At 39.7% G+C, this 16,562-nt stretch overlaps 1 protein-coding gene across 2 annotated transcripts in view; it reads right to left on the reverse strand.

Annotated features, from left to right (window-relative positions):
• Positions 1-321: 321 nt before the first annotated feature.
• PLD1 (phospholipase D1) overlaps positions 322-16,562 on the reverse strand; it is a 499,520-nt gene continuing 483,279 nt past the window's right edge. For both annotated transcript variants that reach the window (XM_078665562.1, XM_078665561.1), the window contains 3 exons: positions 9,761-9,914; positions 6,298-6,415; positions 322-3,272 (listed from right to left, as the gene is read on the reverse strand). In XM_078665562.1, the coding sequence (XP_078521688.1) occupies positions 3,048-3,272; positions 6,298-6,415; positions 9,761-9,914 (497 nt within the window). In that variant the 3' untranslated portion in view covers positions 322-3,047. The remainder of the gene's footprint in view (positions 3,273-6,297; positions 6,416-9,760; positions 9,915-16,562) is intronic.

Here is a 16,562-nt window from a genome sequence, read left to right on the forward strand (position 1 = left end):
CATGTAATTACATAAAAAGATACTGAACCACAGTATATAGCAGAACGTATTGATGATAATGTTGAATGTTCTCTACTGGTTGGAATACTTATGCGTTACGGCCCACATGATGCAAACATAACAGTATGTTGTATGAAATATGTTTGCTTTGAAAAAACACATTCAGCAAATGAGCTGGCTCTAGGAAGGCAGCAGAATGAGTATTCACAGTGAGAGATAAACAAATCATCATTCCTAGCATTAAAGGGAAACATGCATGACCCACATGAAAATATAAATATTGTATATTTGGTCTCCTACAAAACAAAGAAACCACACCAATTATTCAGCAAAATGTATTATATTTAATACATGAACAAATGCATTATACTCATTTCATTTAAACAAGAACTAGTGTTGTTGTCTCTGAGACAGAATGGTGTAGGTAAAGAAAACTCGGAAAGCATTTAGTTCAGATCCTTCATAGAAGGTGTAATTCACAGTAGTGGAATTTCAGTTAAACACATATTTTCCTGGAAATGACTCCATTTATTATCAGTACCTAACAATACAGATGTTATTTGAGTTCTTTTTTGAGAGGCCTTTAATTCCTCATAGTAGTTATGTTGTTTGTTGATTTCTTATCTTAACATTCGTCTCTTTGTTTTAAAAGGATAGCTTAAGAAAATTAAAAAAGATTCAAAGGAAATTGCCTTTTTATACTGTAATTTTGAAAGTGAAGAAAAATAAATCTCCTTTACTGCAAAGACCAAAGGAAATGAAATTGACAATAAAATTACAGTTTCCTGCCATTTCAAATGGTTGTAGACTAATATGTGTCACTACAGTGTAAAAGTAAAGTAATAAGAGAAAACATTTATTAAAAATTATAAAATATGTACACTTAATTTACAGTTAAAAAAATTATTATGTAATGTATATTAAACAGTAAAAAGAGTTTTACCTAATGTAACTTTCATTACAACATTCATTAGAGGATCATGTAACGGAATTAGACTAAAATGTGTTACATATCGTACAACAGCCCCATATCCAATGAAATCACTGGACAGTAGCGTCTTCGAGATAGAGACTATATTATATGTAAAATCAGCATACTTAGAAAATTAATAACACCTACTTTACTGTAAATTGAGAAAGACAGAACTTTCAATCCTGGTTTAAAAGGACTAGAGAAATAAATTGTGCTCAAGTACCCATATATGTTGGCAATAAGTATAAACATCATAGTCTTTAACAATGGTTTGATTTCACTAAATCGCAATAGAACACATCACGTTCATAACCCATAAAATGTGTTTGAGTCAGATTTTTTTGTTTAAAAAAAATATGTTTAGGAGGTAGAATTTGTGATTTGCTTTCCCCTCAAGTCTGGGAAAGAACGCAAACATTAACATATAAAAAAGTACAAAGTGTGTGATGGTTTTAAAACTGCTTCTCTCCCCCGAATTACCAAAAAGCACGTTCACACACCATGTTGTTTGTGTCTAATATTACTATGCAATCTAAACATTGTCTGGATAACAGGGGATGCAGAACGTATATGTTTTTAATAAAGAGGATACTGTGACAGAACAAAGTCAATTGTCAAATGTTTATTTGCTGCTATGTTGAAGATTGTATAGAGGCTGGTGGGAATTGCATGACAAGAGGGGAAACTGCCTATATAGTCTAATTCTTTTCTAGTACAAGATTATGTTCTGTGCCCTAACTGTCTTTTTTTATAGCTCAAGAAAAGTCATCACTATCAAGAGACCATGAATAAAAAGAAAAAGTAAATAACAAATGAAGAGAAGAAACATTAAGACCAGCAAATGAATGGACAACATTGTCCTAGGAGGTTAGATGTACCAAGTAATTTTGTGATAGATGTAAAATAGTTTGGAAGACTTCTTAAAAATATATTAGAGGCATACCACCCACAGACATACTATCAAGTTGTTAAGTTTAGAAAGATGTGCACATTCTGTGCCAAATCGAATCAGCAATTCAAATATTCTTTATTGCTAAGTGCACTTAACTGATTGTATGACAGTGATATGTTATAGCAGCAATTATGTAAATTAATGGACAATCCTCAATTATATAAAGGAATGTTAGTGTTTATAACTCACAGTATTGGAAAACATGAAAAACAATTATACAGCATAACAATATTTAAATCATGTGCCTTGTAGGAAGAAAATAGAATCACAAAAATATCCTTTATGGGTATGCACACCTGTGATTTCAAAATAGTTTTTTTCATCTATAAAATCACAGTGGTTTTGAAACATTCTTGGAAAGACGTGTTTTAAATTAATAAATAATTATTTACAGCATATATATCTAGAGACAATATTTTCTTCATATAGTTGAGACACCTATTGCTTTTAACTTCTTTATGCTAATGGATCACTCATGGTCTTTAATGTCCAGTGCATTTTGGTACTTGAATTTGATTTTTTTGTAATTTAAGACTGAAAAACATGATGTAGGCTTCAAGTTGCAGACAAAATATGAAGAAATCAGAGTGCTTCTATTTCTGTGGCACTGGCAATAAAATATAACACCCAATTATAAAAAAACAGAGAAAAATGTAAGCATATTGTTAATATTAATAATATTGAAATTCCTTCTGTGATGTGCAAAAGAATGAATGGCTGTTTCAAGTCGTCATGTGCAAGAAAAGCAAGTGGATTAACATGGTATTAATTGACTAAATGAACAAATGGGTCTAGTGGCAACACGTAAAACGTGGTTCACAACTGAGTGCAAAATTTAAATGAATATCATTTTCTCATGTCTGGGTATTCAATAAAGAACAAAAATATTCAAAAGACACATGTAATTAAAAGTAATTGATTTTTAGTTGTTAAAGAACCTGCGGTGTCAAACCCTTACTTCATGATGCATTGTTCCCCACTGATGTACAAAAGACCTATGTACTTTAGGTTTCCTTCGCAGATAAAAGGCTCAACATTTGAAGATTTTGAAATTGATATGTAAACAGACCATTCTGCTTATTTCAGTAAGTAGTCTATGAAATCTGAGCTGCTGCGGATTACTCATGTCCAAACAAACACTGGAACCATTGATTCCTTTGTGCCAACAGAAGGCATTAAGTTTTCATTAACCAGGAAGTAGAAAGGGAATTGCACTAGGAAACCTCGAATCCTCTGTAGTTCTTCTACAGCTTTAACTGGATCCTCTGTTGCCAGCCCTGGCTTGGCTATGAAGTCACGTAGATGATCCATGTTATGAACCTCATCACTAGGAAGGCACCTGAAAACCTGAAAGAGAAAGGCATATTTCAGTTTAACAAGTAGTGGAGAAATGTTCCACCAAACATTTGACTGCAAACTATCAAGTGAAGTATGATTTAAAAGCACTTATCCCATCATGTTTACAGCATAGTTGCATGTACAAATGAGGTGCAAGACGCACTGGAAAATTTTTTGGAATACCTACAAAGTTATAACCCCCAGTACAGTGACCAACACTGTACCCCTCATCTCTCCATAGGCAATACTTCCTGCAATAGAATATATGTATTAAATAGAAGATTTGCAAAGGTAGTATCTAAGTGTGGGTCCCACAAATATTTATTCTGTGCCAGTTGTGCTTGGAGGAGGGTTGTTTGACCACATTATTTAAAATGAAGGTGCGTAAACATTCTTGTGAATCTCTCCCATTATAAAGTTGGTTTGCAAAAGACAGTGGACTTAAAAAAATATCGACTGACATCTATTTTGGACTAAGCATGCTTATCATGGTAGATGATTCATGATTTATCATTAATTGTTATTGCTCTTTAGAGTGTTAATTTCAACATGTGCCAACTTCCTACACAACCAATAAGAAAACGGAGGTAAATAGTGCAGGTTTCCTACTGTCAGCAATATAATGCTTGATCTTTTAGAAGTGATGGAAAAGGTAAAAAAATACCTTTACAAATGTTTCTTACAAATCATTAGGTTAAGGTGTAATAGGTATTAACTACACTTCCATCCTGTTTCCATCAAAACCTCTAGAGTGCATCCTTAGGAAAGCCCACTTATTAAGGTACAAACTATGTTTGGAACTTACAGGGGTGTGACTACAATACCCAGTTCTATATTATGCCCCTTTAAACATTGTTGATTAAATGTTTGTTAATCAGTGTAAGAAACTGGGTTATTAGTTGAGGGCGTTAAGTACCCATCTCAAGTAATAATCACAATGGCCCATCAGGGTGAAATACTAAAACACTTAAATATACCTGAGAATAGCCCCAGTAACTAAGGCACAGAGCAGGCAGGTGTAACTTCACAGGCAATGTGTTAATTATTTTGCAGTACTAAAGTTTAAATGCTAAACAATAACAATCACATAACAAATTAGGGAAATAGAGTAACATTTTGTAAACAAAATTAAACCAACATGATGATAATAAAGCAAAGGGAAGCAGATATATGAATTTTAAAAGTCATGTGTTGTAGAGTGGAGTGGTGTGTCGTAGAGTGTCTTTTGTCATGTATACATTTTATTTTAGATTTCAGTAGGTACCATAGACTGGAGTGGCATGTCATAGAGTGTCTTAGAGTGGTGTATCGGAGAGTGGAGTGGCATATCACAGAGTAGAGTGGTGTGTTTGCAGTGGTGTGTTGTAGAGTGGAAAAGCGTAGAGTGACAGAGTGGAGTGTCATGGAGTGGATAGTGTATCATAGAGTGAAGTGGCATGCCATAGAGTGGAGAGGTGTATGTCATACAGTCTTTTTTCATATATAATTTTTTTTTTATGTCGCAGTACTTCCTAGATAGTTTTGAAAAAATACTGCATTTAATACTTAAAAACTACTGAACATATTTGGATAAAAAACCCAGAAAGGACACTTTCCATCCCATAATCTTTATTCCTGCCAAATTTCATCTAAATCAGTTTAGTTATTTTGTTGCTACATCTAAGTAAAAAGGGTATAGAGAATGCATTGGTGAAATAAGGTGTTTAGGGGCATCCTTTTTTTCTTTACACACTCTTAACTAATCACCCCAAAACATTGCATCATCAGCCAATGTGGTAAAAGGATTAGGACTGCAAAGTTTCATCAAATGATGGAAAAGGTATTACCAATTAAAAATCAGGGGCATTCCTGGCTCTCGGAATCCCAAGCCACCAATGCATTGGGTCCATCCCCCACTCCTAAAGCTGCAATAATCTCAATTAACTTTCATTTGGAACGCAGAATGGCTGCACTATTCATGATCGGGTCTGCTGGCAATAAAGAAGCCCTACTTAACCCAGATATTTCTAAACACTAGACACCCAGGGAAGTTCACTGTGGTGTTACTTGAGTGGATCCTTCTATGTTCTCTTACACGGAATGCCCAGTAAACCTCAAACATTGGTTAAATCATGCATTTCTCACATTTATATGGGCAACTTCTGGAATCTCTGCAGGTCCACAACATATCTTCCAACCAACATTCCCACACTTCGGATAAAAGAAATTACCCCACTTGTGTAGTGCCCACGACAAGAAAGGTTCCAAAAAGCAATATGGAGACATACATCAAATTCCCCCCCATCAAAATGGACTTACATTGGGGCTATTGTAAACCGTGGAATTAGGGCCCAGGTTAAGCGGGCAGTCAGGGAAATCTACCATACCCAGATCTTTTTGTAAAATGGACACCGGGGGAGTCCATCATATTGTCACCTGTGTGGATCCCAACTACAGTTTCTTACCACATTGTCTTACAAACCTCAAACTTTGTTTAAAATAATGCATTTTCCTCACGTTTTTATGAGGGAAAATTCCGGATTTTGCAAGTATCCACAATAACCTAAGATTATCTTTGAGCGCCCCTGATTCACACTGTTCTAGTTGTGGGTGCTAGGCCCAGCCAAACAAGTGCAGTACCATTTTTATCCAGAAAAGCGTGTTCACAGACCCAAATGAACGTCAAAAGGGAATGCATCAAAGCTCTGCAGCCACTCCCGTGCTGAATGGTTTCCAACCCAAAGGGCATAAGGTAACCATTAACAAAAAAGAATCACTCAATGAATGAAAACTTTCAATCTACATGTGAGACTGGCAACCATCAGTGGGAGCAAACATTGTGCACAAGGCGAGATGTCCTTTTTACACTGTGACACGACAGTGCTTCAGAGACTATTATCCATGTTCCTGAATAAAAAACAATGGAGGGATGGAGAACTGCAAGGACAGCAGATCACACTATCAGTCACACCAAAACCTAGGGATTGTTTTTCACAATTTGTAAGGTTTTTCCTGAAGGTTATTAAACCCAAATAAAACAGGCTGTTCCTCTTACCTTGTCAAATATAGTGGCATTGCGGGCTGAGGTTGCCACCCACACTTCCTTAAAAAACTTATCACTGACAGGATCCTGAAGGTCAACAGTCTGGTCACCAGTACAACCGAGAACTACCCTAAAAAGAAATGAAAATAAGACAATCAAGCAGGAAAGACGTCAATGCAAGAACAAGTACTCATGCATGCAGTGAGGGTGGGGCGGGGGAAGATCAGAAAGAAGGTGGCAGCATTGCCTTCAGGAATCATCTTTCATTTCAGTTTTGCATCCATACTATGCAAGGAGTATACCCACAAAAATAAATATGACTTACAAACCTGCACTAGCCAAGCTAACTCTGGTTCACCTTGTTTACCAAGCTTTAGAAATTCTCCAGCCATAATCTCTGAACTCTAAATTATTGGCATTGTTTTTTGTCCTAGAAAAAAAGGAACAACTCCCACTGTCCTAACTGTTAGTGTGCCCTCCATCTATATACAGTACACAAGTTTAGGTTGGGAAATTTAACAAAAATATGTAACTTTTAAAAGACAGTTTTGCAGTACAAAGTATTTGAAAACCTGTCATGCTTGAGATAAATGCATCAAATGTGTTCCCATGTTTGCACTTGCACCTGCTGTGTTCCGATTTAACTCCCCCTTCATTATAAAGGTGTTCTGTTGCATGAAGTAGAAGTTCTGAAACCTATCTGATGATTACAATTTAAATTTGTTATTTCAAGGTGGATCTCATTCCTAGTTCAAATTCTGATTATCAAGTTACAAAATGTTATAGGTTCCGGTAGTGGAGGTATGTGGAGTTCTGTAGAGGGGGCTATGTAGACACTGTGAAAAAAACACAACACACAGGAGGTTTATATTGGTCCAATAAATGTGCCAAATGCAACCAATAATTCACCCTGGTTACAAAAAGTAACTGGAGTCAGGTAAACATTTCTCTTTAGTGGGTGACTAAAACCCATATACAGACAGTAGCAATACCGTAGAAAATGTTTGCAACTGGTCATCTGGACTTTCCCCCGTACATAAGTCATTACATGTATCCATCATGCACAACAGCTCTGACAAAATTAATTAGCAGCTACAGCACCACACATGGTCTCAGGCATGTACGACAGATTTTTAACTTCTTGGGCATCGTTCACGAATACATACCAATAATGATCCCTCATACATGAGTGAGCATATTGAGGCTAGTTGAGTGCCACAGAATATCTCTGCCGCAAACTTCAAGGAGTCCAGAAGCGAAAAGGCCAACTTCTACTATATCTCAACCCTTTGGACAAGATCATGCCTTGACTTCAATAACTCCACGATGCTGAATGGCTGAAGAATTGAATTGAAGGCATTCTGCATTACACAATAACAGTGGCGTAGGGAATCCCCCACCCCATCAGCTTAAGCAGTGGCTGCCAGGGGGCTTGATGGTCTGCTGAACTGTGTCCTGCATAAACCTTACTAGTTGTTTATGGGCCTCTTCTGTCAGCAGATTTTCAGAGAATGAGAAGCTATGAATAGAAATATTGCCAGAAAGGCAATGAAAGAGGGTTGTAGGACTGGACTGGTATATGCTCAGGGAGGGAAACCGAGAAAGAGAAATAATGAAAATAAGGAGAAAGGTAGAGAGAGGGTTTAAGACAGAATAAGTATGGATGAGAGAAAAAATGGGTAGAAAGGTGAAAGAACGAATGGGAGGAGGAAGGAGGGTGAAAGAAAGGAATGAGTGGAAGAACATTTTGAAAAAAGGGGAAAGTAGTATGAAAGGTTAAACGATTGAATGGATAGATGGTAGGATCAAAGGACTGATAGATGGAAGACTGATTGAGGGTTGGTAGATGTAAGAGTTAAAGGCTTGGTAGGTGGACCGGCGAATGAATGGATGGAAAAATAAACAATTGGAAAAAAAGTGAAAGGATGGGCCCTGCATAGTTTACAGTCCACCATTTGACACTGGTTGTCCCAGAGTTTGGAGCACTCACATGAAATTTCACTTCCTTCCAGGTTGGCCGGATGAATAGAAAGGGGATGGGAAGTACAGAGGGATGGTTAAATAAAGGGAAAGGTTTATGGTTGGGACACTGGATGGATGGGTGAAAGGCACTCTTCTAAGGAAGGTCAGATCTCCTCGCTTTTAATGCAACTGAAGAATTGTTTAATGTGAGGGGTACTTTAATTTTCTGGCTATACTCCCTTGCACAGCAATCAGTACTAGGAATCAGGCTGTTCTTCTAGCAAATATTGCATCCCTACCAGTCAAGCAATAGCCTTTTTTCAATGCCCCAGGTCTGGTCAGTGATTCTTTCTAACCACAAAACATCACCAAGGAGACTTCACACTCTCAATCCAAATGGATCAATGGTGGGGACCCTCGCTGATTTGCATCCGGACAAACCAAGGTCACGCCAACCTCTGATGACACCATAAAGCTTGCCTGTTTGCTTCAGCTGCTTCATGAGTGAACTTGTACCACACTGCCCACCCAATAATACACATGGAAGCGGTCTATAGCGGCAAAGGATCTCTGCGCTACTTACAGCCATCTCGAAGAGAAAGAAGTATGATGGGCTGCGGCCTAAAAAGTGGTCTTGCCCAATGAACCAGAGGATGAAAGGAGTGTCACACTAGAGCGGCTATCTGTGGAAAGCTACTACTTCACCTACAGCTCTTTGCTTCACTGGTATGCTAAGCTGCACCAACAAGTGCACTACATCACCTTTTCCTGGCCTATCAACATCTTAAACAGCCACACACACACCTCCCTAAGCATGTGTGACACCTCTTGTAGGACTATGCACTTTATGTGGACTCAACACCTGCCCCACTACCATAGAATGACATGATCAGGCCACTGAAATTATGTGTAGGGGAGGGCCAATTTATGTGGCAGGGTTGAGTAAATTATGTGGCAGGAAATGGAAAATGATGCATAATAACACATTTTGTGGTAGTATTAACTTCATTAATTTGTCATTTTTACACTTGTTAACACTGTCTGGGAAATTGTTGCACCTGGGTACCAGTTTAATAGCGAATTTTCGCAATAAGCAACAGAAAGGTGACCAGTCAACCTTTGCGAAGGGCCTTTCACTCTGCGACAACACGTGGAGCTGCGTTTTTTATTAACTTTTTAACCATTTGAACCTGAAACTATTTTCTTTTTGCTAAATTCTGTAGATCATACAGCAAATTATGGAATATGTGGCACCACATGCAGCAAATCTATAATAATGCGAAAAACGCAGCGGCCGCACAACTGCATAATTCCAGTGGCACTGGACATGATCACAGTGAATGCTCTGCCCCTACACCGCATCCCTATCCTTTCACATAAGACACTCTGAACCCACTTATGCAGCCTTTGTACAGCTTGCAACCGTGCTCAACAAAACATAAGGACCACAGTAAAAAGCATGATAGAAATACTAGATAACATAACATGTACCCATGCATCTTTTTAGCATTACCTGAAGCATTGCTTTCGAAGAGACTGGGCAAATCTTCCTGCAAAATATTCTTCGCCATCCATCACAGACAGGACTGTTTCTGTGTCTTGCACAATGACGGCCATTTCACTGTCACGTTTTCCCATCATGCTTCGATCATTGATGTTAGCGGAGCCTTAATTAAAAAAAAAAAAAAAAAAAACGCGCATTTACCCAAGAGATATAGAAAAGGGCCCAATTGTTATTCAATACTTAAGAACAGTGATTCTTAACCAAAGAAAGGAGGTCAGCTAAATGTTTTTCCTAGAACGCACACAGCCAAGGTGCTCAGAATGCACGCCTACTGCTGGTGGCCGCCTTATTGTTTAACCTTTATGCATTGCTGCAATCTAGTTTATGGTTTTGTCCTCATTTATTAGCACTTACAGGGGCACTGTGCAGACTACATTCCTGGAAAGCAATAAACGTACAATCGTGGGAAGTGCTTCAGAGAATATGAATCAAGTAATCCACAGAGAACGAGTTAATATTGCTTTTAACACAAATGCTCGTTCTGACCGAAAACACACTTTTTTCATATCTCTAGAGGCGTCAAAGTGGCAACAATAAAGTGCTGATAGAGTTTACAGGTTAAACTAAATTCAGTTTCAGTGTATTAATAATTTGGATGGTCTCGACAGGGAATTGTACTTTTTTTTTAAAAAGAAAGCTAAATTAAGCTCAGTTAGAGAGCTTTGAACAAATATTTTTTAAGCAATAAAAGGTGTCAATACAATATACATATATGATATAAGAAAGAAGTAAAACAATCTAGATACACATTGCATATATAATAAAAGGTACAAAGGTTATTAAGATATAATGAGGCTATACAATAGAAGGAGAAAGAGAAAAAAAAAGGAGAAAGAAGACAATAAGGAAATCTATTAGGCAAGGAAATGTAGAGGAACAAATAAGGTCAATCAAGGGGGTTTGGAGACTTCTTGCTGCAAGGGAGACAAATGGAATGATTTTTTAGCACAAGCATCAAGGTACAACGTTATGGGAAGCCACAAACTGGCGCGTTTCGGCACCATATGAAGAGGAAACACAAAGGCAGTATCTAATCTATGATTATGACAAACATTGTACCACCAAGCTTTAACCGATATATTAGCAACATCTTTCCAGTTAGCGGTGATTTGTTGGAATGCAACTGCTATAAGTAAATCAATAATACGCACATCAAAAGTAATATGATCCCAACAGGGGGAAAGACTACCTAAAAAAATATGAATAAAAGAAAAAGGGGAGAAAATATGTTTTTGAGTTTTGTGAAACATGCAATTAACGACAAAACGTTCCTGTATGTTAGAAAGGGAGCTCGAAACCGTAGCTTAAACACCAGATTATGAAGGGACCTCATCTTAAATTGGCCTGTAAAATAGGGTGCTTATAAAAAGATGGGATAAACTATTACCAGGTAGCATTACCCCTCTATTTACAGCAGCTATAATCCTAAAACTCAGAACTGGGAACAGGATGCAGGGTGCATTATTATGGCAGTTTAAAATGGGCGCACCATATATAGCCCGGCAGAAATGTGATCCATTACACACTTTTGGGATAACTACACTGACAAATCTTGATCACTTTATCAAAATTATACTGGGTCTCCTGGAAGTCATAGTTAACAAGCATTGGCAAAACCAATATGTATGGCCTTGGCAACATGTGATGGTTAATTTAACAAAAAATATATAATATTGCAAGCATAAAGTAGAAAAATAAACAGAACAAAACATGCTAACTGAATGTGATGGCTCTCTGCTAGAAATAACATTTTAAATAAAAAAAATGTTGACTATTGCATGTAATTTTAACAAAACAGTATGGGTGTTTCCTAGTTGACAGGCGCACTTATAAGAGATATTAGAAAAACATTGCTCTTATAGGTGCAACTAGATGGTATTAGTGGCTTTGAATTACTGTAACCTGAAGACGTAGTTTAACACACATGAATAACTAAAAAAATAACAGAAAAAAACATAAGAAAGCTAAATATTTGGTCAAGTAGCTCTGGTACTGAAGTGCAATTCTGTGTAAGGTGAATGAGTACCTGAGATCAGGGAAAAAGCTCTCACTGACATTGAAGAGAGCCAATGCTTAAGTGGACTAAGCCATTGCCTCATGCTTTAGGCGGTGGTGGGTAGAAGCAAAATTTGAAAGACAGCTGACCAGACCGATGCATAAGGATATTTGATCCATAGCTACTTTATGTAAGAACACCTAATTTATTACTTTTTTTATTACACAAGGCTCTCAAATGGGAAACGGCCTTAACAACGCGGGCTGAGCCATGCGTGCATTTCCCCGGTGGGGTAAAGGCATGCTTGCTAAAGATGTGGCCATGGTAGAGACCGCGTTGTACAGGCATGCGTTGTTCAGGCACGCATTGTACCATCATACAACCCTCACAAACAGCTAAAGCTGTCCCAATGCCAGACCTAAAAATCAAGATCCTATGGTTGTTCAGTCATCTAGCCAGTTTTTGAAACTTCATAATAGGATATCTATCTTGTGCACTCTCTCCACACTTCCGCAATACATTTTGTAGGTGCTCCAAAAGAAATGAAGTCTAAAAAAGTCAAAGGTGTTGCGGTGTTAGTTTGCACCCATGCGCCATATGTTAAGAGTCGTCAAGCACTGTATTTAAGGCAGGACACTAACACTCAGGTGTCCACCCCATCCTGAAACTCACAGTGCATAATCAACACTAACAGGGACAGGGGTTGATTTATGCTGTAAAATAAATGAATGCAAAGACAGTTGATGCTCTTCGCCCTATGTGGGAAAGGTATGCCCAGACGTGGGTCCCGTGCTCACTACACCACTGGAGTCAAGCTATCCTGACTGATTTGCATATGGCCATGTCTGAACTGGGGTGGCGTTGTGAGCAAAATAACGATGGAATAAACCCAGATCTGTGACTGGGGGTGAATGTTTTGCCAATGTGCAACATTCTGTCCATCATCTTGTGTGTTTTGCTGTACAGTAAATTAAAACACAGAATATTTATCTGATTACAGTGGATAATGACTTAAGATATCACCACAATAGCAAGCTACACCAAAATGAGCTACCATTTAAGCTCACCAACCTCTGCCATGGATACACCTGACACCTTGTCAGACAGAACCATTCATCAACCCTCCCAGCCTTGGGTGTCCATGACTCATCTTTGCAATTAAAGCATATGAGATGCTTCAGCTAAAAGAAACAAATGTGTGAATGGCACAAAACAGAGAAGAGTACAGTATGCAAAAATATGTAGGCAGATAATGACACTGTTGTGATGCAAATGGTGTTAGGGGCTGCTTCTGCAGCTGTGGACAAGCTGCCTGAAAGGAATCATGGATGAGAAGGAGGGGTTTGGGACATGGATCTGCAAGGTGCCTTTGTGGGACACGTTTCTTTTCACTTGATGAGTCAGGAGCCTACACCTTTTCATCTCTTACACATTGATAGATTTAGACTTGCAGTGACAAAACCTCATCCTTTTGTACTGTCCTAAAAACACGTCTGTGCAAAGAATTTCACTTCTGTATCAACATTTTGACCACGTTTCACGAGAGATAAAAAAAATTATCTCTACTAATGAATTGCTTTTATGGATAAAGCTCCTTGATGGCATACAGCTGTAATGGTCCCGTCAGGAAATAATGATGTATACACTTCTTCACCACGTCTCATGCCTGTTCTCCTACCTCTTAATACCCAATAAATTCCCACTGAATACAGATGACAATCCTGAACATGTGTGCTTACATAGGCCATATGATTTTTTTCCTTATAGGTAGCATTTACAGGACAGACGGTGCTTTATTTCTTCCAAATAGGGAATTATTGGATGTATGACATTACAACGCATGCTTTTACCACGCATGCTGTTACAACGCATAGCGCTTAGGGGTGCTGGATAGTGAATAGTTTAATTTACTATTCCAACTCTAGTCCCCGTGGATAGTAGGGAAGGTGTTGGATAGTAAATTAAATCCATTCCCTATCCTAGAGCCCCCCCCCCCCAGCGCAATGCTTTGTAATGATATGCGTTGTAATAGTTGCGTCGTAAAGGCACTGCGTGGTAAAACTTGTGTTGTAAAGGATGTTTCCCGGAATTATTACAATACTTACAAACTAAACGTATTAAAGAGAGTAGGTTACCAATCAAGGTATATCCTGAAACAATTAGTCAGGGAGAAGAAGTTCAATTAAAGGCCTTGTTAAGAGCACGGCTGGCGATTCACAGATCCTAAAGTACAAGTTATTTACCTTTGACCCATTCTAGTCGCAGATTCCTTACCTTTTGAATTTCAACAGGTATCAGACTGGATCCGAAAAGTTTTTTGTAAGCAGTACCCCTGCGCACCACTAGGTAGCGTCAATCGGCTCCACATCCATCCTCCGTGCAGGTAGTGACTTTACAGTACCTATATGGGTGCCACTCAGGCATGCTAACGTAAGTTTCTTTTCACGACTTTCCACACCAGAAGCGCAGAGCCAAGAACACTGCCCAATGGCGTGTCAAAATCAGAACCCAGAAAGGGGTCACCCCTGCTCCTAGAAATCCATTTGCAGAGCGGGGAGGATGGGTGAGTCGGTAAGGAATCTGCAGCTAAATATAGTCTCTACCAGATCAGGCATTACTGAAGATAATCTCGTTCAACTGATAGAGACTTCCAGACGCATATTCCTTACCTTTTGAATCGATACCCACACTAAATTCAAATAAAAAAATCTTGCGGGATTGAACAGGCAAAGTGCCCATCCATGTGGACCTGACTGTCCAGACACTAATGTTTGGTGAACGTGTGCAGGGAAGCCCACGTTACTGCCTGGCAGATATCGAGGGCCGGAACTCTGTGTGTAAACGCAGTGGTGCCCACTTTAGCTCTAGTAGAATGAGCCCGCACACCTTCAGGAGGTTGCTTCTTGGCTAGTGCATAGCAGATGTTGATACAGAGCACAACCCATCTGGAGATGGTCCGCTTCATCAACGTACCCCACTGAAGAGTTGGTCATGCAACCAGAAATCATGTGCAGACAAGGTAGAACTACACTCTTTTTTGGGTCCAGACTATGGAGTCGCTCCTCTTCTTTAGAGGAATGAGGAGAAGCATAAAAAGTAGGCCAGGGGTGATACCTTTTGGTAGAAAGGAGGCTCTTGTGCACAGCACCACTTTGTCAGGATAGACTAAGAGGTAAGGCAGCTTAAATGATAAGGACTGCAGTTCACTTACTCTGCGGGCAGATGTAGTTGCCACAAGGAAGGCAGTTTTCAAGGTGAGAAGCCTGAGGGGACAATGGTGTAGAGGCTCAAAAGGAGCACATATCAAAAAAGTCAAAACCAAATGAAGGTCCCACTGAGGCATAATGAATGTTAAGGAGGGAAGAGATGAGTAAGACCTTTGAGGAACCGATGTACAATAGGGGTCTTGAACAAAGGGGGTTGATCAGGCAACCATACAAAGGCAGAAAAGGCAGAGAGATAGCCCTTAATAGTACTGGGCCAGAGAAAGAACAAAAAGCATAACTTCAGAAACTGGGGCAGAAGTGGGATCAATTGATTTTTCTTCAAACCATGCTCCAAGTTTTTTTACGATGACAGGTGTATACTTTCTTGCTGGAAGGACACCTGGCTGCCAAGATGACTTTACAGTCTTCAGGGGGAAGGTCGAAAGCTGTCCGCGCAAGAAGGAGGAGAGTGGACAGGTGCGGTTGGAGAACCCTGCCCTGCTGTTGTGACAGAAGATCTTCCCGAAGGGGTAGCCTGATCGGAGGATCGATGGCCATGCTCAGAAGTTCTGGATACCAGACTTGCCATGCCCAGTCAGGGGTCACAATGATGTCTTGGGTCCGGAGGTTCTTGATCTTCTTGAGAACTCTGGGTAGGAGTGGTATGGGACAGAAAGGCGTACAGGAGACCTGAGTTCAACTAAAGACAAAAAACGTCTCCGAGTGTGTGCCCCCTTGGAAACTCCAGCGTGCAAAACTGCTGACATTGCATGTTCTCGGCGAAGGCAAACAAATCTAACCAAGACTCTCCCCACTGCTGAAAGAGATCCTGCAACACCTCCAGATGGAGACACCATTTGGGATATGCTAGGCAGCTTCTGCTGAGTTCATCTGCTCTGGCATTCAGAGAACCTACTAGATGTTGAACCACCAGACCAATGCCCTGGCGTTCCAGCTAAGACCAGAGACACACGACCTCTTGACAAAGGGTCCATGACCCCACCTTGCCCAAATTGTTGCAGTGCCACATGGCGGTGGTGTTATCAGTGAACACCTGCACTAGGCTTTCCTTGATGGAGGGTATAATGGCATGCATTGCCAGACGGATTGCTCCGAGCTCCAGCATGTTGATGCGGAATATAGATTATGCCACAAACCAGCGTCCTCTGATCTCCACCTTTCCCAGATGGCTGCCCCATCCCAGGAGTGACGCATCTGTCACTACTTTGAAATCTGGTTGAGGAAGGGAGAGGGGTCTGCCTCTGATCAAGTCGTGGTTCATTAGCCACCACTAAGTCCTTGGCAGTTCCTCAGAGATCTGGACCAGGTCGGAAGGTTCCCCTGATGCTGTGCCCACTAGAAATTCAGGTTCCACTGCAGAGCAAACATATGCCATTTGGCATGTGTCACTTGAAGGATGCAGAGTCCAGGATGCCCAGCAGCCTCAGGTTCATTCTCACTGAAACCCAGGATAGAGGCTGAAATGTCTGTATCATAGCCTGAGTATCCAGGACTTGTCACTCAGGAGGATAAGCCCAAAACTGCACTA

Source organism: Lissotriton helveticus, chromosome 11 (assembly GCF_964261635.1).
Source record: "Lissotriton helveticus chromosome 11, aLisHel1.1, whole genome shotgun sequence".
NCBI classification, from domain to species: Eukaryota; Metazoa; Chordata; class Amphibia; order Caudata; family Salamandridae; genus Lissotriton; species Lissotriton helveticus.